The sequence below is a fragment of the Epinephelus fuscoguttatus genome, linkage group LG11, assembly GCF_011397635.1.
Source record: "Epinephelus fuscoguttatus linkage group LG11, E.fuscoguttatus.final_Chr_v1".
Lineage (NCBI taxonomy): Eukaryota > Metazoa > Chordata > Actinopteri > Perciformes > Serranidae > Epinephelus > Epinephelus fuscoguttatus.
This window is the reverse complement of record NC_064762.1, coordinates 7,532,256-7,557,580: the sequence shown is the minus strand read 5'-3', so window position 1 is coordinate 7,557,580 and position 25,325 is coordinate 7,532,256. Positions and strand designations below refer to the sequence as shown.

At 40.1% G+C, this 25,325-nt stretch overlaps 1 protein-coding gene across 14 annotated transcripts in view; it reads right to left on the bottom strand.

Moving 5' to 3' along the window:
- LOC125897056 (neurexin-3b) overlaps positions 1–25,325 on the bottom strand; it is a 566,367-nt gene that overhangs the window by 238,358 nt on the left and 302,684 nt on the right. For 8 of the 14 annotated variants that reach the window (XR_007450378.1, XM_049590088.1, XM_049590087.1 and 5 more), the window contains 9 exons: positions 21,703–21,906; positions 19,979–20,005; positions 14,873–14,992; positions 14,288–14,400; positions 12,429–12,697; positions 11,871–12,061; positions 6,029–6,202; positions 5,032–5,058; positions 1,618–1,737 (listed from right to left, as the gene is read on the bottom strand). Coding sequence is in view for 12 of the 14 variants with exons in the window: in XM_049590088.1 (XP_049446045.1) it covers positions 1,618–1,737; positions 5,032–5,058; positions 6,029–6,202; positions 11,871–12,061; positions 12,429–12,697; positions 14,288–14,400; positions 14,873–14,992; positions 19,979–20,005; positions 21,703–21,906 (1,245 nt within the window). In the remaining 2 variants the exon portion in view is untranslated. The remainder of the gene's footprint in view (positions 1–1,617; positions 1,738–5,031; positions 5,059–6,028; positions 6,203–11,870; positions 12,062–12,428; positions 12,698–14,287; positions 14,401–14,872; positions 14,993–19,978; positions 20,006–21,702; positions 21,907–25,325) is intronic. The other 6 variants (XR_007450379.1, XM_049590090.1, XM_049590094.1 and 3 more) reach the window with 1 other exon arrangement.

The following is a 25,325-nucleotide window of genomic DNA, read 5'->3' as shown; positions in this document are numbered from 1 at the left end:
ATTTAAAGATCACATGAAGCTCTCAGCTCCACTTTCATGCAGCAAATGTGACAAAGGCTTAATAAGCACAAGCGAAACAGCCTCGGAGTCCTTGAGTCAAGGATATGGTACTCAGTTTATGTGTGTGTGTGTGTGTGTGTTGGTAGCTTTTATGAGTGTGAAATGACTGCACGTTATCATGATAATGTGTGTTTTTATGCACTTCCATACATGGGATATGGTTATAAAATAAAAGTGAAATATGGCAGTTTTGGACAGTTGTGTGTGCCTGGTGTTGACTGAATGCAGATATATTCAAGGAGCACTCCTGCAATTTACTGTTTCATGTCCATACAGTTAAAGGGAGTCGCAAAAGACCAAACTGGTGCAGCAACCTGACTTTTACATCCTGATATGGGTAAGGATATGGTCCTGAAAAAATAAATACATAAATAAAAAAAATTGGTACAATACCTTTTGTAAGACCAGTAATGTCCACGTAGTTCAAACTGTATTCCCGACCCATTCCCCAGAAAAAAAGTTGGCACTGTACATCTCTGTAAACCATGGATGTGCGACATTTGCACATTATTATGTAATGCTGTGGTCAACGTTGTTAGATTTAGGCACAAAAATCATTTGGTTATGGTTATGCTTAAAATGTCTTGTTTTGGGGGCACAATACCAACAGTGGTTGGTAAAAAACAACCACTTTTCATGACACTATCTCCTCTGGCAAAATCGGACAGGTGGCTACAAAACACCCATGTTTGATGCCTGGAATGCTGCAAGAGAAAGAGCAACAGGTCGCTACAAAACATAAACATTTGGAACCTGGAAAGCTGCGAGAAAAAGAGCAACAGAAAGCTACAAAACACCCATGTTTGGTGCCCAGAATTCCACAAGAGAAACAGCAACAGGGTGCTACAAAACACCCACTTTTGGCACTGAAAAAGCTGCAAGAGAAACAGAAACACGTCGCTACAAAACGGCCACATGTAAAACCTAAAAAGCCACTGCAGAAACAGCGACAGGTAACTACAAAACACCCATGTTTGGTGCCTAGAATGCTGCAATAGAAATAGCGTGGTTCATTACAAAACACCCGCATTTGAAACTTAAAAAAATACATGAGAAGAACAGAGACAGGTTGCTACAAAACTACCATGTTTGGTGCGCAGAATGCCATAAGAGAAACAGCAACAGGTGGCTACAAAACACTCACATTTGGAACCTTGAAAGCCGCTAGGAAAACAGTGACAGGTTGCTACAAAACTATCATGTTTTTTGCACTGACAGCCACAAGACAAACAGTGACAGGTCACTACAAAATATCCACATTTGGTGCCACTAGAACCAAGAACCACCAGAACTGCTGATGTGATATTCATGAAATGTGCAAATGTAACTTATTCATGGTTTTCAAAAACATGCAATGCCAACATTTACTTCTGGTGACTGCGCTGCTATTCCCACATTTTGTAAAGCTCCCTTCAGAGCCACAGGATGCTTCATACAGCTATTTCCCATGCTGTAATTCCTCCTGTGCTTTGACTCTGCCATGTAAAATCAGTGGAGTGCTCCTTTAATTCACATGCAAGGCAAGAATGGGTAAATCTTAAGGCCAGCAGTACTCACGGTCGTTGCAGTGAGTCCCAGAGTAAGACGTCATCGAGCAGTCACAGGTGAAGTTCTCCCACTGCTGGATACACACACCCATGTTGGCACACGAGTCCTCCTGGCAGGTTGTACTTGGGCCTGAGAAAAAGGCGGGAGGGAGAAAGACAAAGATACCAAAGGAGCACAGTCAAGCAACAATAAGAGCTACTGCTGAGCCTTAACAATGCAGGACCCATGCAGAAGAAATGCACTCAAGAGAGATAGATATACAGCATGTGGGCCTAGAAGAAAGAACAAGGAGCAAACAGTGCCACCACAGGAAGCCTGACCTGGAGTACAACACGCTTCAAAACAGTCTGGGGAATCCCGTTTCATGCTGGGTAAAGCGGCATTCGTAGTGGCAAGCCGAAGCAGCGGCGCCACAGGATCAGCAGCACGCTTCTCAAGCAGTGGGAGCATCAGCATTTTCTCTGAGCTAATTGCTGTAAAAACTGCTGTACAGGATGCTACGCCAGTTTTCTTGTAATCTGCATTAACGACATGCTACGGCAAACGAATTGTACCACGACTGGGCTGATGTGATGACACTGTCTCTTCATTCCCTTCTTTCGGAGAGTGTGTGCAGGTGGACATGCATGCGATATTTCATCATTCCAACGAGTAATTTTACAAGAAGTTTTATCAGAGTAAAACTTAGAAATGCTGCATTCCCTCTGTGAACAAGCAAGACAAGACATGAAAAAATAACCTTTCAACAAATGACTCATGGATAAAAAACTCCATTAAAAAATACTCATTTAAAATAAATGGCATTAACCCGGCCCTGGCAATTTTCCTTCCTAACATCTCTTTCAGTGTGAGGATACACGGTGAACACTAGACACACTAGACAGACGGAATTCATGAAGAGCAGAGGAGAAAAGAAAGAAAAAGAGCACTTGAGAACACGTAGTGCATATCCTCGTGTATGCACTTCAGTCAGACAGGAGTTGAGGAGGGTATTCAAAGTCAAACTGGATGTGTGTTTGCTATCCGTCTACACCACACATAGCTCTTACCTTTGAATACTTATACTGAGAGGGAATGCAGATAAGGACAAGCGCACGGCATAGATAACGAGATAAACAATTCCCCCGTCGGAGTCTAGACAGACATGGGGGGGGGACCTTGACAGAAACCCCTCTGATAACGACATTGGATACAAACAAAAGTAAATAAAGTAAAATTAAATAAACAGTCCAGAAAAAAATGGCAGACAAATGCAAGTAAACGGTGTCAATTGTCTTGCGCAAGACAATGTGGAGAGAGTAAAGACATTTGAAGTGAACAGAGCAGAGTTTGCCAGCTGAAAGTGCATTTACTGTGTAATGTACGGTGATGGTAGTCAACCAGGCGTCCTCCACACTGGGTGCATACATGTACCTCCACATTGCGTCAGCGTGAATCTCTTGTTTGCATGCGCACGGTGGTGCTCGTTTGTCAGTGTGAGAAATGGAGGATTTGGCTGCGTTTGAGTGTTGCAGCAGGAGGTCGCTCGCTCTCTGAAAAACACTCTCAGCTGGGTAAAGTGGCAAACATGATCGGTTTTTGGAAAAAAGTGAGAGAGACAGAGAGAGGGGCCCTGATACATCAGCAGCACACTGACGGTGTTTAGATGTGCACTGACAGCCTCTTTCTGCTGTCGGTGCCAGCCTGTAATGTGTCACAACTGGCATTTTCATAGAACACACTACTCCCACAAATTGTCTGCCTCTGCTTTCAGACGCTGCTTTGAGACGATGTGACTGCCTTATATTTATACTGTATGAACATCACTTATCTAACCTGATCTGTTTACTCTTTAATTAAACTGTGTGCTCAAATTCTGTCTAACTTTTTTACCTAGCCGGGAGCCTGTACTTTGAAGCCAGTTCAACTTACCCAGGATATCTTTTCATTATCTGCTTGGATTAACCCTAACATTGGATGTCTGGATAAATGGTACTACAAAGCTGGTTATCAGCTAGTTCATTCAACTCTGGGTTTTTCTATCCAGCCACGAAGAGGTGGGGGTATTAATTACGAGCAACATCATCAGAACCATGAATGAAGTAGGTTTGTTCATATCATATGCGATGAAGCAGTAGGGCTCAGAGACAGTCAAATGTCTGTGGCATGGGATGTAAACGATATTCTGTAATCTTAGAACTCACGTCTGGAGCCTAAAAAGCTGCTAGAAAAAACAGCGAAAGGTCATAACAGAACACCCATGTTTGGAGCCTGGAAAGATAGTAAAAACATCAACACACACTCACTAAATCTCAACTGGTTTCGCTGTTTGTTTGCAGTCTTCAGCTTACCTAAATGTCCCACCATTATCCATCATCCCCCTCGCTAAACGATACTCTAATCTTATAACAGAAAATGTAGTAACATTGTAAATATTATCCTAAAATGCACTGTCAGACGGGTCTCGAATTACCTATAGGTATATATATATATATATATATATATATATATATATATATAAAAAACACTTTAAAGTGAAGCCAGACTGTTTCTGTTACTGGAGTAAAGGGAGGGGAAGTAGCCTAGATAATGTCTGAATGTTGCATTTACAATAACGGGAGCAAATTAACAGTGTGTGGATTATTATTCTAATAAATGATCTGTTTTATCCTAGTTCTCACTATCTCTGCTGACTAAAATAAAATGTGTATAAGTTAAAATCCTTCTACAATCATGTGTTTAGTGCCATAAATAATCTCTCTGTTTGTTAAAAGCTCTGTTTTAAAACCAGTGGAAATAGTAAAATGATTCTACTGATCTATAACAGCATATAGGCACCTCTTTTTTACACTACAGGCTGTTGTCCATGGACACATTTTCTTTGGTGATCTGATTGGTCAGATGTCGGCGTGTGACAGGCTGTGATCTTACATGCTGAACAGCTAACCTGCTGCATCAGTTATCACGAAAATTTATCCTGGTAAAAAGAGAACCAGCTTCATAGCACTGCAAACCCAAAGTTAACCCTGAAGTTACCTCGCTAACTCCTGCTAACAAATCCTGCTTCGTGGTACAGGTCTCTGGTGGTTAGCAGGGAAGGAAACATGCTATAAGACCATTTACACAACTGTTATATTTAGTAAAATGTTCTATAATCTGACATACGTGGCAAATTTCATGCTGCAGCAGTGCTGTCGTACGAACAAACAGTTACGCAATAATTACTTCATTTATTTTTCTCTGGCTGCTTAAGTGGTCGTTTTGCCTGCCAGTAGTCTCTGTCTCTCGCTCTCTTTGTATCTCCTTATCCAGTTTTCTTTTCAGAGAGCAAGTCACCTCTGTGGCATCTGGGGAACATTATTGCCATGGCGACACCCACAATGCATTGCACACAGCAGACTTTCAGGCGAGCAGGCCTCAGAGAGGCTGAGTTTAACCCTCTACCTTGCAGGTCGGCTTTGGTGAAACCAACTTTGTTAGCGCAGAAAGAAAATAACAAACAGAACAGAGCAGAGCGGAAAACAAGAGTAAAGGTTAGTGAGGGAGCAGCATTGTCAGTGTTCGTTAAACTTGTACAGAGTTTGCCACTTTGGCAGAGTGCTGTTAACTTGTTAGTGAGGGCTGAGCACCTGGAAAGGTCCTACACAGTGACACGGTGGCGGTTTCATTATAAAACAGGGTCTGTAAGTATGTTTTCAGCTTTGAAAACAATGACCAAATGTTCTCCTCTAAAAGGCCACTGCAGTAGTTTAAACTCTTAATCTTCTGCTGCCCTCTAGAGGTCATAAGCAGAGGCTCGCACCATGCACAAGGAACGCCATGAATTTGGGCAGCATGTAAGTTTAAATTGGAAAAGTAATGAAACAAAATATCTAATATAAATGGAAACAGCCTGGAGCCAAATCAGATTGACTTGTTATTACAATAACAACAATAAAGAGACATAAAATTAATTATTGTGTCGCTGTACAAATACCACATCACCAGCAACTTATTTGTATTCTGTAATAGTGAAAAGCTAGTTGCTGTTATGATGGAGGTTTTAGATGCTGCAGAGGGGAAAAAGGCAGATGAGTGAGTGTTTTAGAACAACCAACAACTTGCCATGTGAGGCATTTAAAATAAATTTACAATCTAAAAAAACACCTATACTTTTTGGTCCGTTTGAGTTTCTGAATGTGTTATTCAGGTTTTAGGACTTCCAGCTTTCTTAAAATATACTGATGCAACATAAAAAGTTAACAAGCCAAGAAATTGAAAGACAAATCTGATGGGGTTTTTTTCCCCCTATGATGTGACAAACGCCTGGCAAAGGAAAAGAAAATAGGTAGGATTAACGATGCCAGCGCGTGGCTTTAAGGGCTACTGAAGAGGCTTCTAATTAGACTGATAAATCTCACACGGCAGGTCATGATTCTTCTACGCTACAGGCCATCTGTACCTTCACAGCCACGCTCAATCTGCCCGCTGCGGAAAAGGGCGTCGTTGATGAGATCTGGCAGGCGGCCGTTGAGATCAACTGAGGCCAAGCAGCCCTGGAAGCCTTCCCGAGAAACCACCAGCTTCGGGAGGTTCTGGTACATGTTGGGTCCCAGACCTCCGACAAACAGGTCACCTGAAGGGACAAAAGAGAAGTTAGTGTTAGTGAGCTTAACTGTGTTAAACAAATAAACTACAAAGCATAAAAATATCTGTCAAAAGGAGGACTAGTTCTTCATTTTTAAACAAGCCTCAGTTAATTCTAACCTCTTTCTTGTGATGTAAATGACCAAACTTGATTGTTCACACACATCGAGCCTCATGCAGCAACATTCTCCTTAATTCTTCTTATATTTTCTCCTAATTTTCCATTTAAAGAAATATATGCACCAAATGTTCCTGCCATCCAAATCTGCTCTCACCCCAGTGTGCTCAGTGATGAATTCCACTTGATCATAAATTGCAGGCGCATGGCTGATTGTTTATTAGCACAGGTAACGGCCCCTAAACTTTATTTAAAGGCAGGTGATGTGCCGTGTGCAACTACTCTGGCACATGCCCAGGATTGAAGAGATGCCACAAACAAAAAAAGGCTGTATGAAGAAGAACTTCAGCAGCAGTGAAATCAATTTGTGATGCTGTAAATATTGTGTCAGCAGAGCATCGAAGAGCAGTATGTGCGCCATGCAGAAGCTGAGCACGTGCAACATCCTCCGCGGTTGGGATCAATGAATCAATAGTATTTTTTTAGTCCACGAATTTAATAATAAAATCATTATAATTACTGAACAACACAATAATCTATATTTGATTATACAATATTCATGCTTTTTTTTAGTTTAAATTGTGTTTCCTTGCACTGGACAACAATTTATGGACTGAGAAAAAACAAGGTGTTTTTGGTACAGGCAGGAAGTCTATTAGAGAGTTTCTCGTCAAAACGCTTGGTATATTAATAGTATTAATAAAAGATTTTTAACTCCAGTCAGAGTGCCTCGGATGCATTTTTGGACTACCTGCTTGTACCATGTACTTTTACATTGAGAGAGCTAGGCAGTCATTTTTCCCCAACAAGATGTTTTCTCTTATGTTGGTAAGAGAGCTCTCAACCACTTGAATATATTGTCTTACCGAAGAGAAGAGCAACACTAAGAAAACACTGGCGAGTCCCTGAAATCAATGGGTGCTGACAAAATAAGAACAAACTGTGGATACAAACAAAAACTGAAGAGGAAGTCTGTTGCATATCGCTGCCTGCATGAGGCCCATCGAGCGAATCATGGGCGAATGAATCTAACGCTCACATCAAATATCCTCTTGCTTTTGCACTTTAACAGACTTTTCAAAATACACACAAGAGACACAAACTGAATAACCTTGTCAACAAATAGCAAACACTCAGAAGCAGCGTATTGAAACAGCTCTCTCAAGCCACTAAATAACGTCAGTCTCTGTGCACAATTCATCAGTTCGTTGTCAACCTTTAAAAGAGGTCAGTAAATTGAAGATTACTGTACACTGGACCCCAGTAGATCAAGGTTTACTGTATATTCAGCCCTGTCACTTTATTTCTTACATGTGTATTCAGCAATACAAAAAGAGAACTATGATATTTCACTGTGTATGAAATTTATAGACATTTGTAATACTCTCTGACAGTATATTTCCTCGACATGTGTGCTCAGTACAAACCCAAAGTACAGTGCAGACGTCAGAGTCAATACTGAGAGGGTGGTTGCTGAGGTTGACAGTGATAGATGTGGTTTAAATTGTGTTTGTGTGTGTGATCTGTTGTTAAATAAATAAATAAATAAAAACACATACATTTTCAATTGGACACAAATTGTAGGTTTGGATGGAAAAGCTTGGTTTTGCTAAGATGGTGTCATTTTGCAAACAACATGCGGCTGTCATTCTGTCTTCTGTTTGTGGCTGTGTGTGAGCTGCTGAACTAAACGAAGGAAGGTGTCAAAGCAATCCAGACACATGTACTGACTGACATTATGATTTTTTTTTTTTTTCCTAAGGCTAGATACTGGACTTGTAGAATAAATCTTCAGTCTCTTAGGACCATGTTTCAGAGAGCAACTGGTATTCAAGTGTGGGACAAAGTTCAGTTATGAAGCTCAGTGGAAGGATGAGAGTCAGGATCAAACTCTGCCACGATCTCCTTCAGTCATTCATGTTACTGCTGCCAAACTTTAAATCTGTTCTCCTCTCTGCTCCTGTCAGCTGCTCTTCTGCACCCCGTTGACCTCCAGTCACCTTATCCCGAGCCCAGGATGAGCTCATCAAAAGCTCACTCCTCTTCACATCCAGATCCTCAGCTCCCTCTTCATCTTGTCTCATCACCACCAGGGTCTAGACTCAACAGGGGGCGTTACCTAATCTACTATGTCTTTACCACCCTCCTGGAATATATGACATCACACTGGGGTCTAATCGCCAAAGACTTTTTACATTTCTTACACTTATGTGCACATGTAAATAAATACTCTTTTCTCTCAGAATGAGTCACAAGTCGAGTTTCAAGGCAAATTCAAGTCCTAAACTTTGTGTTACTAGTCTTAAACAGGTCACCTTCCCATCACCAAGTTTAGTGCTCTTTTAAACGTATTAAGAGTAACAGTAAGTATCATTAATTTACAGAAACTATATTAGCTTTTTAAAGAAATAGCTCACAATTTGGAAACAGTCCTTATTTAGTTTCTTGCCGAAAGTTAGATGAGAAAATCTGGAGCACTTATGTACGTCTGTAATGGAGTGAAAACAGATCTACAGTCTATCTTCGGTCAGGAAACAGAGTTGATTTGCTGTAACACTTTATTGTGACAGAGGAGTCACAAGCCTACATTGCTGAAGTCAAGTTAAAATCTTAACTTGATGGAATAAAAAAAGACGAGCAGCTGAAGTCTTTTTGATTTTTTTTCAAGTCAAGTCAAAAGTATCACATTTATGACTCAGGTCTGACTCAAGTCCAAGTCATGTGTGGGTGTGCTGCTGAGGATGAGTGTGCCGTTATATTTGTGCCTTATTCCTGAGTGAGCAATGAGGAATTTGGAGCACGGGAAAACATATTTTGCCAGCACATTAAATATACTTTGAAGTAAAATTACATGCAAGCAAAAACATGTTTTGAGCCAACAACAATCTATTCTGATCTTAATAGATACATTTGCATGTTTGCTATGATTCATATTAATGTGCAGTAATAACGCCTTTCTCAAACGTCCGAATTTCATAGAGGCTACCTCACTGAACGCCGCCCAAGGACTGTTCCAGTGTCGAGGATCCTTCAAATTTCACCAAGGACTGAGTCCTTCACTCAGAGATGCATGTGTGGGTCCTCAGCAGGTATAAAGTACCACAATTCTTTGCACACAATTTGCAGGAAGTGAAAGCAGGGCCTCTTCAATGAAACCTGCGTCAGCAGAGCTCAGCAGGATTTAGATAAATATGATTTTTTTATATTTAGTTTTTATCATACACGCAAAAACAATATTGACAGAAACCCACAGGTGGGTAGAGTAGCCAAATATTGTACTCAAGTAAGAGTACTGATACTTTAGAACAATATTACTCAAGTACTGAGTAACTGTTGAGTAACGTCTGATTTATTTGTAAAATAAGAACATGAACGTAATCAATCAATCAAAAATAATAATCTGCAAATTTATGTATTTTAAACGATACCCCTTTAACTAAAACAAAAATAAATTAAATCTTTACAAACATAACATAAATCAAGGCACAAGAAACACGAATATATTCTTATATATACTGTGTGTGTGTGTGTATATGTATATGTGTATATATATATAGAGAGAGAGAGAGAGAGAGAGAGAGAGAGAGAGAGAGAGATGTAATTATGTACTCAGAGGTGGGTAGAGCAGCCAAATATTGTACTCAAGTAAGAGTAATGTTGCTTTAAAACAATATAACTCAAGTAAAAGTAAAAAGTATTTTGCATTAAAACTACTCTGAAAAGTACAATTTATCCAAAAAGTTATTCAAGTAAATGTAACTGAGTAAATGTAACTAGTTACTACCCACCTCTGCAGAAACCTCATAATTTACACACCTTTCAAAGTGTCCACTGCCACATAATGAGATTTTAAAAATACCACCATTTAGATGAAACATAAAGGTTTTTAAATTAATCATTTACAGCAGTGATGGAGTGCTAAGTGCCACAAAATTTCCATTTAGCCGATCTGCTTGCTTTTTTAAAGTATAATCCCGAAATATATTCTCTCTAAAGCCACGTGACTCTGAAAATACTGCTACATTTGTTCAGATTTTACAACAACATTAGCAAGTGCCAAATGATCACAGTACCCTGCTGAGGGTCAATGACACACACCTGGGGACACTTGGGACCTGTTCCAATGTGGGTTCACTGAGTGATAGGGAGGACTCTTACCTCGCCGCTGCAGGATCCTTCCTTGGAAGGACTCGTCCTGCCAAAGAAGGATCCTTGACTCAGAGAACACCAACTGTCCCTGCTGGGCCTGCTGCATACTCCTCAACACTTTCCTACATGACTGATTCCTTTCCTTCTCACACACTCCACCAGTTCTTTAATATGTTTATTAGTTTAAGTTAAATAAATCATTTTTTGATTGATATATTGGTGTGTGGCCTCCCTTTTTGTCGCCAGTCTTAAGCTAATATCTGACAATATCAGTCTGCTTGTGATGCGTACCTTTCATAAGCATTTAAACCTTTGAAACCCGATGCAACTGGATTTCTTTTGAAAACATGGGAAAAAAGCAAGAAGCAACTTTGTAAAGGCTGACGAGAAAATGACCTGAAAATCAGCTAAAAGAGAACGAGGAGAATTATGAGAAAAAATGTGCAAAAACAAACAAGAACACAGGAATGATCTGGGAAAATGCTAAATTTTAGGTAATTTTCTTGTTACTTTTGATTAATTTTTTGGGGGTATTTTCTTGTTAAATTCTTCACGTGTTTTTGAAAGAAATCAAGCAATTTTTTTTTCAGGTTTAAAAGGATTAAAACTGTGAAAACACATCACAATGAAGATAAACAATTGATGCTAAAGACTGGAAAACAAGTCAGATTTAATAATAAGCTCTGCTGTCAAAGCATGTTTCGTGTTTGATTCTATATTGAGAAGTTAAATGCTGATCAGGTGACAAGCAGCCTGTGTTTAGTGGACAATCAGATCTCGCTCTTCTGTCTCTCTGGTTAGAGACACGCCTTTTACCATCTGATTTCTGGGTTCGGTATCAGGTTTAACTCTCTTATTGTACACTAATAATTTTAATCTCCAACCCACTGCTGTTTTGGTCATTATTTTATGTGTGAGTTAGAGTGCTTACAGATAATTTCCCACAACAGCCCTCTCATAAACTTTTGTTTGGTCAACTGGCAGACCACTGCACACATTATTAGTTGATTTTGTGACATATTGTGACGCTGTGGCAGGCTGACTGAGTGTGAGGGCACATGAGTCAAACTGAGTGAGACGGGCTATTATTATTGCACACTAATATGAATAACAACAAACAAGAAAATCCTTTTGATTTTCGTTTGCAAATAAATATTTTTTTTCTTGATTTTAATTTTTTTAAATTAATATGCTTGCAAATGTTTTCCTTTTTTTGCACTCTAGTTCTCCCGCTGCTCGCTCGGGAATAAGGCACAAATATAACACCATAGATATGGAGTCGGGTCGGGGATCGGGGATATTACATGTCTCGCTTCCGGTTCGGGAGCAGGACTCTGATGTGGAGATGCTGTTGGGGTTGTACGACATTCTGAAATCAATGATGTGTTACCTTTGAGGTCGAGGTTCTTGGCTCCGTTGACATTCTGTGTGACTGATTTTGAGTCCACCTTCAGCGTGTGCGTGTTGGACGCGTCCCTCGTGATGACCACATTATGCCACTGGTTATCGTTCAGCGGGTTGTCACTGTTCCCCTTCAACAGACTCGGCCCGTTCCCCAGGTCGAACACATAGTGGATAAACCTGGCAGCACATGAACACATCAGGGTTTGTTAGTGCAGATTTCTGTGTGGTTGCAGTGCGTCTGCTTTTATCTCCCCAGACTGATTAACCTTAATGGAAAAGCTCTCACGTTGCCCTGACACTAATGAGAGTTAAACTGATAAAGAAAAACAAGCTGCGCTGCAATACAATGATGTTTGTGCTTTCACAAGCTTACAAAAGGTGCAGCAGAGATTTGGGATTGATTGTTGGGGTCAGCAATGTTAAATTCATTATGCTTCAAGGAACCAGCTACACCCACATCAGCACTGCTTTTGTAATAATCATCTCTGGACCACAGCCATGGAATAAAACATCAATGTGTTGGCATCATCGCCGTCCCGCTCACCCTTTGACCAGCTCCACGGCAATAAAGTCGTTCCCATCTCCGCTGTTGAAGATGATGAAACCGTCAGGCGAGGTGGTTTTGAACTGAAAGAAGAGGTGCATTGTGGTGTAAGCCTGCAGAGTGGCCAAGCCCAGGTAGCTGCCCTTGGTCTTGAAGGTCACAGGGTCGGCGATGATGAAGCGCATGCCGAAGCGGGCGTTCAGCTCGCAGAAGTCGATGTCCCCGTTCTTGCACATGTCGATGTACTGCATACCGTTGAACTTGAGGCTCTGTGGGGAGAGGTGAACAGAGATGTGCTGTAAAGAAACTGTGAAGCACACTTTAACCTAACTGAGCACTTGTTTTGGTGGGAAGGCGAGAGCTGGCACTAAACGACTAAATCCCATTAAATGAAAAAAGCGATTCAATGTGCAGGCTGCCAGTCCAGGGTTTGTTGTTGTTGTTTCATGCACAGCAATAAAATGAACTGTAGAGACTGATCTGGCTTTGTGAGACTAGTTTCACATAGCGACAGAGATGTGTTACTGTCTGAGTCAGGCCGCCGATGACAGGCTTTATATCCAAAGTCTACATCCTGTAAGACGGACTACCAAATGACCAACCTACAACCTTGTATCATCTTTGTAATAACCTGTGCACATACTGCACTGCAAAAAAACCCTCTCTTTTACTGGGAAATTCTGGATCTGGCCTCTGCCCCTCCAACCACAGGTGCTTTGGTTTCGCTTTCTGCTTTCTACAGTATTGCAAAGCGCTAAAACGAAGTGTGGAGACAGGTCTGGCTATGCAGCACTAGCCCTTGGTGAACCAGCGAAAAAGCAAACATGTGATGCTCAGTCAGACTTAGACTTAGATGAGGAGAACTGTTGTGCACAAATGTCTGCGACTAGCAGATGTATCAGAATGACAAGTGTGGTCAACATCTTTTATTTATGTTGTTTGTTAGCTTGTAGGCAGCCCCACCATCAGGGGGGAGGGTCAAAGGGTCCAGATGATCCCAGCATGCACAGGTCTACGATTGACCCTTAAATGGGATCAAGTACAACAATTTACTTTCTGCTGCAGCACTTTCACATTAACAGCAGGGATCAGATGTGCAAAACACACATGTGCTGCCAATGTGAAGACGTAAAGCAAACCTGCAGCGATTAAGTCAAATGCCTCTGTGGCTTAAGGATGAAAAGCCAGGGTAAAGAGAGAACAAGGAAATGAAAAATGTGAAGAAGCATGAACAGTAATAAAACCCACTGTAGGGGGCTCAGAGTTAAAGCGAGAGAGCATGTCATGGATGGGTGTGTAGAGACTCCATCTCTGTCGCTACAAGGCTAATGGCCAAGCGTTTATTTGAAATTACCCGTGTGTGAGAGCTAAGGGTGGGTGGTGATGGTGGTGCTTAAGTGGGTGTGGATGAGGGACCCAATTTGGAAAATTTCGTCCCACTGTCCATATTCCTAATGGCAGGCCTGCTTGTGGGCTAATGCTTACTCTGCTCTCTGTGCTGGAGGTTTCAGGGTTCTTTGCTGGCCCGGTGTTTGCTTTGTATTTGTGATGCGCCTAATCTAGCCAGCCTGGTGTACGCTTGAATCTCTTTTACGGCAGTGTGCAGACATCTCCTCCCTCACTGCAGCAATGTGAAAACACCTCTCTAGTGACAAACTTTACTCAGATAGAAATCAGTAAAGTCAAGTTCTTACATTTTAGTGGACATAAATAAAATAAAAAGACATTGTTGAGTGAAGGGGGACTTTAAAAAATACAATACATTCTCACAAATACTTATACAAGACACCTGCGGTCGGATAAGATGACCTGTTCTTTGGCTAAGATGATAAATAATGATGACTTGTTGCACTTCATACCTGAAGATGCCCGATGAAGGAGGAGGGAGCAGACGAGACAAAACGTCTCTCAGTCAAGATGCCCGTCTCCACGTTGTTGAACTCCAGACGGGTGTGGTCGCCCGCCATCTGACCTGAGACGGAGGAGGAAAGAGAGAGGAGAAGAAGCCAAGGGATGAAGGGGTGGAAGAGGAGGGATACTGCAACCTAACCTTCCCCCAGCAACAGTCTGGTTCTACTTTGTGTCATGCTGATGCAATAATCCTAACAATGCTGACACTCAAATAAAATTGACATATAAATACTACTAAATTGTTGTTGCTATCATTACTATATTATTTATTATCACACACACTTGATAATTATTTGATTTTTATGGTAAAGTTTATTTTCCTGCAGATAAAATATATCAGCCTGTGTATGTCCCTTATAAAATCTAACATGGCTGAATCCTAAAATGGCATCCGTGACATAAAATATATCATAGAGAAAAACTGCAACTGTCTTCACCCCCCAAAATAAAGAAAGAAAAAGGGAAACATTATAAGATCATGCATATCATGGATATTATAAAATAGTAAGGAAGCTGTTTCATGAGAGTGATACCTTCAGCCATGTCGTCATCCACAGTGAGTTTGAAGTTTTTACCGCGGCGGACCACTCGTACTGAGTGCCATTCATTGTCGTTGAGCTTTTGTCCGGCATAAAGAACCTCAGGGCCCTTGCCTGAAGAGGAGGGTTAGTTAGTCAAGGGGCGGGGGGAAGCACAAGCACAAACCAAATCTCTGTTCTCTCAACAAATGCAACAGACTGGGGAATAAAAAAAAAAAAAAAATTCAAATTCCAAATAAATAGATGAAACAATTTGTGTTGTCAGATTAAATTTGGTTTTGATTTGACAACAAAGAAAAACAATACAAGAAATAACAACTGACAGGAAAAATGAAACGAAACATTTGCTGTTACTCATACAAGGACTCAGAAGCTGTGACTCAACTTGACTCTCATGGGTTTCTGGTTTTGAGAAATCTTTCCAAGTTACACTTTGACTGAACTACCCCGTTTAAACAGAAGGCAGATCACAAATTTTACTGCAGTTTCATTATGGCTGTCATAAAAATAGGCCTGTAGACATAGTGTAAGTTATTCTGACAGTGAACCACTAGAGGGCAGCGCAGCCACACTGACTCCAGAATCCTGAATCTGCTGAATAATACTGAACACAGGGTTTAAATCCTAATAAGGTGTGTTCAGCAGCAGTCAACGTGATTTGTAAACTAGATTTAGGTTTTTAGACTAAACTTCTGTTGGCCAATTGTTGACCCAGCTCTAAAGACAAATGTAAAGCATCTATTTGAACGAAATCTCATTCTTGAATTTAGGAAAGTTATTGACCAAGGATTGAAATGATTGAATTATTTAATACACACTTGCTGTTGGCACATTGTGGCTTGTTCCAGACCCCTGTGTTCTGCTTTGATCAGTTGTTTATAATATTGTGTCTGACTGAATTCAAAAGCAAACTCAACTTAACTTGCACTGTACTATCTACTGAAAAATGAAATTTAAATGACTGATTTCACAGTAATTTATTGGACACACTGTGGAAGACCTAATGAATTAAATCCTAAATTACAAAAATCATCTTCTTTTAAGTTTGGAATTGCAGCACATATAGTAAATACGCATGCATGTGCACTAGATTCGTACTTAAAGAGGACCTATTATGCTCATTTTCAGGTTCATACTTGCATTTAAAGTTTCTGTCCGAACTTGTTTACATGCTTTAATGCTCGGAAAACATTTTATTTTCCTCATACTTTCTGTGCTAGATCATCTGTTTTTACCCTCTTTCTGAGATGCTCCATTTTAGCGCCTGTCCCCCCCCCCCCCCCGAGAAAGACCAGTCTGCTTTGATTGGTCAGTGTTTCCAGGTCTCCCATATCTCAGTGTCTCTGCACCGTCACCGCAGCCAGGGAATGAATGTAACGGAGAATAGTTGCCACTTTTGACCGTGAAAAACCACCAATGACAGCCTCTAAACAACCTGACATGTTCCAGCAGGAATATGACCGGAAATAAGGGAGAAATTAATAACTTCTGCTACTAGATTCATATGTTTCCCAGACGTTAGCATGTAGCTTCATTTAGCAGTGTAGGCTATGTAATGCAAACACCTGCAGTCAGCTGCCTGGAGCAGATGATGTCATAGTGTAGCCAGTGTAGAAACAAGTATTAAGGCCTTGTGACTGTACGCCTCTGCAGTCAAGTTGCAATTACAGTTTACACCCATGTCTGTGACAACATGGATGCTTCACACACATCTTGCCCACGGCAGCACAGCAGATCTATACAATCAGCACAGTTTCAAGGTGCACACCAGATTAGTGTCACCAATTCAGTATCTGACCAAATGTCTCCCCTTCTGTTCCCAACACTGAATAATGGCCAGAGGGCCATGCTTTTGCAGAACATTATGATATCACTGTGAAGTTGACCGTTGACCTTTTGTATATAAAATATGTAAGGGTTAATGCCCGACGAGGTGTCCATTATCAGGAATTAATGGACGACGCGGAGGCGTGAACCGTCCAACGTGAAGCGGAGGCCATTAATTCCTGATAATAGACACCTCGAAGGGCATTAACCCGCTTATACCATGGTCACTTACCAAAAAAACAAATATTAAATCAATTATTTATGCTTAAATGTGTTTTACATCAAGAGTTTTTCACAAGCCACAGCTGAGCGGACTATTTAATCTCTGTAGTTAACAGGCGTTTCCATGGAAACCCACTGTGGCCGCAGCTTAGAGAGCGACTCTGATCAGTGAAGGGAAGTGAGATGATGGCTAAACGTTACGTGATATTATTCAGATGATGATTATTTCAGAAAGCCAGTGCACTTCTTACCGCTTGTGTGTTACAGTCTCTGGTGGTCAGAGGATGATGTGCAAAAAACAAAACAAAAAAAAAACCTTGACATATTACTTTCATGATTCATTGACTTTCCTTTATAGGCCCAAGAAAATTTGTTTCAAATAATCAACATCCAAATTGTAGCCTAGTCAAAATCATTTTTAATTGCAACAAATAATTCATAAGCATATAGTTGGCCTAGTCAAGATTAAATCATAAAAAACACATCCTATTTAAAATTAAATGCTACATTACCATTAATAGTGAAATTTGAAAGTGATATGGGTATGTCCATCATAGTGGCATTTGAACTGCCCATTTCGTTGTCTTCTTGGTGTTGGGCTCATCCTTCTCATCTTCTAAATTATTTAATTCTTACGGTATCACCTCCTTGTCCCGTTTCTCCCTTTTCTTTTCATCCTCTATCCTCTCTTCTTCTACATCCCAGTCATCAAAATTATCAAATTCACCAAATAAATTAAATGAAACAATAAAATCACTCATGATGCCCATTGTAATCCGTTGCCGGAACGTCTTTTTAGCTGTCCTATAACACCTTTTAACGGACACCCTGCAGCCAATCAGAATTGAGTATTCACCCAGACCATGGTATAACATCACTTCATCGTTTTGTCCCATGAGACTTTTGTGGGAAATTTTGTCATAATTAGCAAATCAATTCTTGAGTTGTGGCCAAAAACATGTTTTGTGAGGTTACAGTGACCTTGACTTTTGACCACCAAATTCTTATCAGTTCATCATAGAGTCCACGTGGACAGTTGTGCCAAATTTGGGGAAATTCCCTCAAGCACTTCTTGAGGTATCACATTCACGAGACCAATGCAAGGTCACAGTGACTTTATCTTTGACGTTTGACCAACAAAATCTAATCAATTAATTTTTGAGTCCGCGTGGATGTCTGTGCCAAATTCGCAAATTTTCCGCAAAATATTCTTAAGATATCACGTTCACAAGAATGAGACAGAGGAGGTCACCATGACCTTGACTCCTGACCATCAAAATCTATTCCGTTCATTGCTGAGTCAAAGTTAACATTTGTGCCAACTTTGAGGAAATTCCCTTGAGGACTTCTTGAGGTATCATGTTCACAAGCATGAGACAGATGCAAGGTCACAGTGACTTGACCTTTAATGTTTGACCAACAAAATCGAATTATTTCATTATTGAGTCCACATGGACGTTTGTGCCAAATTCAAAGATTTTCCTCAAGATATTCTTGAGAAATTGCATTCACAAGAATGAGACGAGGTCACCATAACCTTTACCTTTGACCACCAAAATGTATTCAGATCATTGTTGAGTCCAAGTGGACATTTGTGCCAAAGTCGAAAAATTTCCTCAAGATATTCTTGAGATATTCCGTTCACAAGAATGAGACGGACGCGGTCACTATAACCTTGACCGTTGACCACCAAAATCTAGTTAGTTCACCACTGAGTCCAAGTGGACATTTGTGCCAAAGTCGAAAAAAAAAAAAATCCTCAAGATATTCTTGAGACATCGCATTCACAAGAACAAGACAGACAAGGTCACCATAACCTTTACCTTTGACCACCAAAATGTATTCAGATCATTGTTGAGTCCAAGTGGACATTTGTGCCAAAGTCGAAAAATTTCCTCAAGATATTCTTCAGATATTCCGTTCACAAGAATGAGACGGACGCGGTCACTATAACCTTGACCGTTGACCACCAAAATCTAGTTAGTTCACCACTGAGTCCAAGTGGACATTTGTGCCAAAGTCGAAAAAAAAAAAATCCTCAAGATATTCTTGAGACATCGCATTCACAAGAACAAGACAGACAAGGTCACCGTAGCCTTGACCTTTGACCACCAAAATCTATTCCATTCATTCTTAAGTCCAAGTGGACATCCCTGCCAGATTCAAAGAAATCCCTTCAAGGTGTTCTTGAGATACTCATTCACAACAGATGGATGGACGGATGATGGACAGACAACCTAAAAAACATGATGCCTCCCGTCATGGCTGTCTCCGGTGTTGAGGCATAAAACTGCTGGAAACAGAGTATTCAGAACAGACTGGAGCCTGAGGGTTTTTGCTCACAGGGAGTATTTTTATATACGTTTACATAATTTGAAGTTTGACCACGTTTAATAAAAATATCCGACACTGTAACACTATACATAAGACACAAAATACAGAAAAGCATAATAGGTCCCCTTTAAAGACAATAATGAAGCTAATCAATATAAAAAAAGGTCTACAATCTGTTCTCACACACACTCCTAAACCCCCTTCTGAGTCTTTGTTCTCTGTTTCGTTCTCTACGAGGCTTTTGAAAATAATGAAAAATAAGAGTCCCTTTCATGAGTAACAGCATGTCTGCTAACACCATCTATATATCACATTACAGGCCTGTACACTGCTGTATGTGTTAAAATAAGGAGGGCAAGAAAACAAAGCAAGTGAGACACTTAGCAATATATTACAGTGTAACTGGGAAAACAGTTTAGCTCACAGAGTCTGAGAGTGTAAATGCTCAGCGAGCAGCGTACAGGCATACAGGGAAAGATTAAGAACTGGTTGCCTGAATCAATTTGAAAAGTGGGCCATTTAAAATATATCGAGTACATTAAGTCAGATTTGCATAACTTTAATCTCCGGCTATTACTTTTTTTCTCCCCCTCTTATCTGAGAAATCCGCTTATCAGTCCCCTGCATTCACACATTCCTGCCCTTACATCTAGCACACAGGCTATAATCAAACATTGATTGTAGGAAGAAGGCTGCAGAAGAAGAATGTTGACTTACTGGTGTTACAGTTTATCCTGACACAGTCTAGATGGGGAGGGGAGAATAAGTGACAGATGAAATCGCATCCTTCAAGGTTACAGCTGCAGACATCCAAGAGCAAGAAAAGCCACCTTCCGGGGACGGTCACATGACCCCAGCGGCCATTTTAGCCGGGTTGGCTACTGACGGTCGATATTACTGGACTGATACTGGAAATTCAATTTAATCCCAATCCAATTCTTTTAAATACTTTTAATGCTGTAGCCAATAATAATATCATACAAATACTACTCAGTATTACTGCACTGATCATGTTAATGTTAGTAAATGAGTTTCAAAGAGGTTGGCTACATGTTGAATTATTAAATTTCAAAATGGTCGCTTGCAACTCAATGGCCACATCGATTTTGCAACCCAGCAACTAGAGCTAAAGTATTTTACTGGTAGCCCACTACATCATGAAAAATCAGGCAATTTATGTCATTTGCTGTCAAAACTGAGGCTGCACATGCCTCCTACTAACATCTCCGTCTATAGGAGGGTACTGAACCTGTGTTTAGCAGGTGCAGGTTGAAATCCATGTGACCAGGCTGGTCATGTGCCGTCAACCGCAACAGAAAAGTGGGAACAAACAGCCTCGAGCCACGCAGCACCAACACCGTACAGAGGCCAAAGACCCCCTCTCAGAGGGCCCTGTGTAAGTTAGGAGAAATTAAATAGTTCTGTGCTTTAAATTCATTTTGGTAGAAGTTAAAATTCATTTTTATAATTCATAATTAATTAAAATTCATTTTTATTTAAAGGTAAACTCTCTCTCTAAATATGCTTGGTAAAAAACACTGCACATTAAAAACATGAAATATGGACTACAGGTGTTCCATGTTTTTAGCAGCTGTGATAGCCGAGTACATTTTAAAGTAAATCAGCTATATTCACATATTTTGTATGAACATGTATGCTTTATGTCGAGAGTGTCTATTCTAGGCTCGGTGCTATAAAGGCCTGCACTCTACTTAAATGTAGCACTCGTGCCACCATCTGCAGGCGCGCTGGGTGCTGTGGCATCGGGCTGTTTGCCAGACGGGCCGCAGGCTCGGGGCCTTTGAAGGGGTGAGTGCCATCTTTGAACAAGGCATGGGAGATGCCAGCTAGACCAAGGGTTACTAATGGACAGAGAGAAACATGGACCTGCTATCATGAGAGGAAAAAAAAATAAAAGAAAGACCACAGGGAACAGACCCACATGATAAGAATGCAACTATCAGTGCAGCACTAAAATGTACAAACGCTTACCTGCAGTTGTGAATAGATGGCAGAATATTATCTAAAATGTTGCTGTCTGAATTAATGCATGTGTGAGGACAGTGCCATCTATTAAAGGAATTCAAACAAGTGAAATGCTGTGCCTGTGGAGAAATCTACTTGTACAAAATAATGAGCATGATGTGTTCAGAAGATGTGCTGCGGAGCATGGATTACTTTGTTACGTGTTAGATTGATGGATATAAAAATCTACGAGGACATCTAAGCGTCAAGGCAGAAAAACTTACAGTCCAGGCAAGTCAAAAACAAAACATGCAACTACAAAGACAAACTACAAGAACTGGTTTAGTTTGTTAGGTCTGATATAAAGTCTGGATCAAAGAGAAAACATACAAAATAAAAAGAGAAAACACAAAGACAGTAAGGCCTCCTCTTGAACTGGAGGCGAGGTGAACCAGCAGGGACGGTTTATACAATACCTAGGTTGACCGTCAGTTTGACCCGCCCGCTGTCCAGCTCCAGCCTCAGCGTGTCCGCCGACTCGCGGGATGTGGCGGCCATGAGCAGGCCGAACGCCCGCTGGGACATGAATCGGAGCGAGACGTCCTCGGCCTCGGTGTGCATCACGTTGGGTATCACGACTTTCATGTACATGCTGCCATCGTACGACAGGATCGATGACTCTGTGAGAAAAAGGAGAGACGACAATGTTCCATTATTTCAGATAGAGACAGTTTAACCCTGTGGCTCACTTATAAACAGCACCTCTGATGTCCGCCTCAAAAAACTGCCAAAAAAAAATCATATAACAATATTATTTTCCACTTTTACTGAGTTTAATCTTTTAACCAACTTCACTCCACATTATAATTTTCAAATATCACTTTATATTCAGAATTTTAACCCCTTAAATGCCACTTGTTTTGCATCATGCCACTGTTTTTTTTTTTTTATATATGAAAAAACACAAAATTAAATTATTTACAGTACGTGCTAGGGGAAGATTTTATTTTATAATTTCACAGTCTGGGATATGTCAATTATTTTTATTTTGCTGGGTCAGATTAAAAAAAATCTGTCACAAAACTGCAACAAAAATATTATACATTAATATTATTTTTCATTTTCACCAAGTTAAATCTTTTGACCAACGTCAGTCCTAATCATAACTACCAAAATTAATTACTTTACAGAATTGTATTCCTTTAAATGTGAGTTTGTTTACATAATGCTACTCCTGTTTTATTAATGGAAAAATAATTAATAATTATTTTTTGTTGTACACTCAACACTAGGGGGGGAATTTTGATTTTATTCTACTGTATTTTTGACAGTCTGGAATATGACAATCATCAGAAACATTTTTATTTTTTGAGCAGTGTTACATTTAAAAAAAAAAAAAATCCCACTTGTTACCTAAGAGGACAAAAATGTCCCCTTCCTAAAACTGCGATAATAATACTATATATTAATATTATTTTCCAATTTTACCGAGTTACATTTTTAACCATCAGACTTGATCATAACTAATAAATATTCATTTATTTTCCTGTTCAATTTTAACCATTTGATTACTAGGTTTTGACACGATGATGCTGCTGTGTTTTTAAATGAAAAAAATAAATAAATAAATAAAATAAACACACAAAAAATGAACTAGTTTCCATATACTAAATTCTAGGGGATTTTTTTTTTTTGTTGTTGGGGGGACTATCACAGTCTAGGATGTGGTATGAGGTATGTGATACCAACAACAGTAATGAGCGGAGGGTGAGGCTGTGTCCATTGGTGCATATGCACTAAAAAATAAATAAATAAAACAGATACCATCACAACAGGACAAAGTGTGGCAATATATTGCATATGCTTCACCTCCCTCTGACAGCTTTGTTTATGCAACCAAAGCTTCCGATAAGATAAAGAGAGAGTGTGTGCTCTGAAAGCAAATACACACACACACACACACACACACACACACACACACACACACACACGCTGGGCGAAGAAAAGTGAACCCAATTTAAAGTTAGATGCACGCGTGTCCCTCATATTTTATTAATCAATAGGGAAGCGCACACATACATGTCACACATGCCTGGTTGCAGCTGTATTCATCATCCACATCTCCCTGCCAGCTCTCCTCTATAGACAACAGTTTGTGCATTTATTCTAATCATGAAATCTTCTTTGGAGCATGCACAAGCATTGTGTAAACACACACATCCTCACACAACAACACAACCTGTTTTGTCGTTAAATAGAGACAATAAGAACAAATAGATGATTGTGGTTGGAGGTGCTGTTGGGTCAGACTATTTTGTTCCCTTCTTATGAGTTAGAAAAGGAGGAGAAAGCAGGAACGAGCCTGCCGAAAAAAGAGGAAGACTGTCAGCAGCCTGGAAGCCTCTCGGGGAGAGAGAGAGACAGATTAAAAAGGGTATCCAACCATGACATACCTGTTTTGACACCTCAGCTTTTAAAAGAAAAAATAGCCCTGTGGCCTCAGAAATGCACCACCATTTGGCTGCGTCTAGGGAAATGCTGAGGCTGTAGGTGAGAGGTTTTGGAGCGTCTCACAGGGGAGGGGTTGTACCTGTAAACGATGCAATGTCGCATGTCACGTTTTCCTTCTTCCCTGTCTCCACAGGGTCGACTGAATGAAGCGTCATTTAGGAGTTGATTTGTGTGGAAAAATGCTCACCCACGCACACATTAATGCATTATAAGTAAAATTGGATTTTACTTTGCTTGAATGTCAAAATTCCTGTGATATGTTGAAAAATTCATATATAAGCAGTGAGGGATCAGTGAACCATTCGTCTCGCCAAGCAGTGCACTGCTGTTAAAAAAAATAAAAAATAAAAAATATCACACATTCCTCTGTGCTGCTTTTACGGCTGTTGTAAAATGCGTTCTATGAACAAGCTGTCGACTGTGTGGGTACAGTAGCCTGGAGGATAATGAAACCTTGGCTCACCATTGTTCTACTCAATTTTAAATTGCACAGGCTCTCTCTCCCTCTTTGTGTCTCCTTCGCTCTCACATAAAGAAAACGCGGTCACACATCCACACATGCGCGCACAGCAGGCCAGTCCACAGATGAATCCCCTAACTGACAGAGGCATGTATTGATTTGTGAGCCAGGTCAGGTCCCAGGCTCACAGAAGGAGGGGAGCGAAAAAAAAAACCATGGTGAGAGTCAATCTGCAGCTCAGAAAACACAAACAGACAAGGACAGACGTGGAAAGCACCCTATAAAGCAAACTGTGATGTCCATTCTGGAGTTTAAGTGGATGTGACATGGTGCCCAAGAAAAACTATTTCTGAAAAACGGTTCAGATGTTTGTAGCCATGAAAGTTTGACATTGGGATCTAAACAGTTTTAAAAATGTAATTTCTTAATTAACAAAAATTGCTTACTGACTCCTGGGGCTGGCATGATATCAGATTTTCACCACATGAATATCATATCCAAAACAGTTCACAATAATAATCTTATCACTATGCATACTAATACTAACTGTCAAATTCTGTTTAACCTAGTTTATTATTTGTTTTGTCTCTTTTTTGGCAAAGTTACAGTCTGCAACTTTAATGGAACCAAATTGTACAAAAAGAGTCGTTACACCTAATGGATGGTGAAAAGGCAAGCAGATGGTGTTTGGAAAGGCAGATAAAGTGAGAACGGAGAGAAATGGAAATCATTTAAGAGGCACTGGATTCTTTACACAATATTATCATATGTGTATTATTAATACAGTATCAATACTGCATTTTTAAATATCACGGTTATTGTCAATACAGGTATATTCAGACACCCCTAGTGACTCCAAGGACATTACTGTTTACAGCTTTTTTACAATGAGTGCTATTACATGGACATGAATAACCCGTTTATGAGGCTTATTGTGGTTATGATCATATTCGGCAAATGATGTTTACATGAGCACAGATAAAAATTGGATTATTCATATTCCCTGTAAACATCATTTGTCAGAGTACTCTAGCTAGCATATTTGGGTTTTCTTGAAAGGGGAATACGGTGTTTACATGCTTAAACATGCTATTATGGTCTAAAGCAGACTCATGTGGAATTAAATCA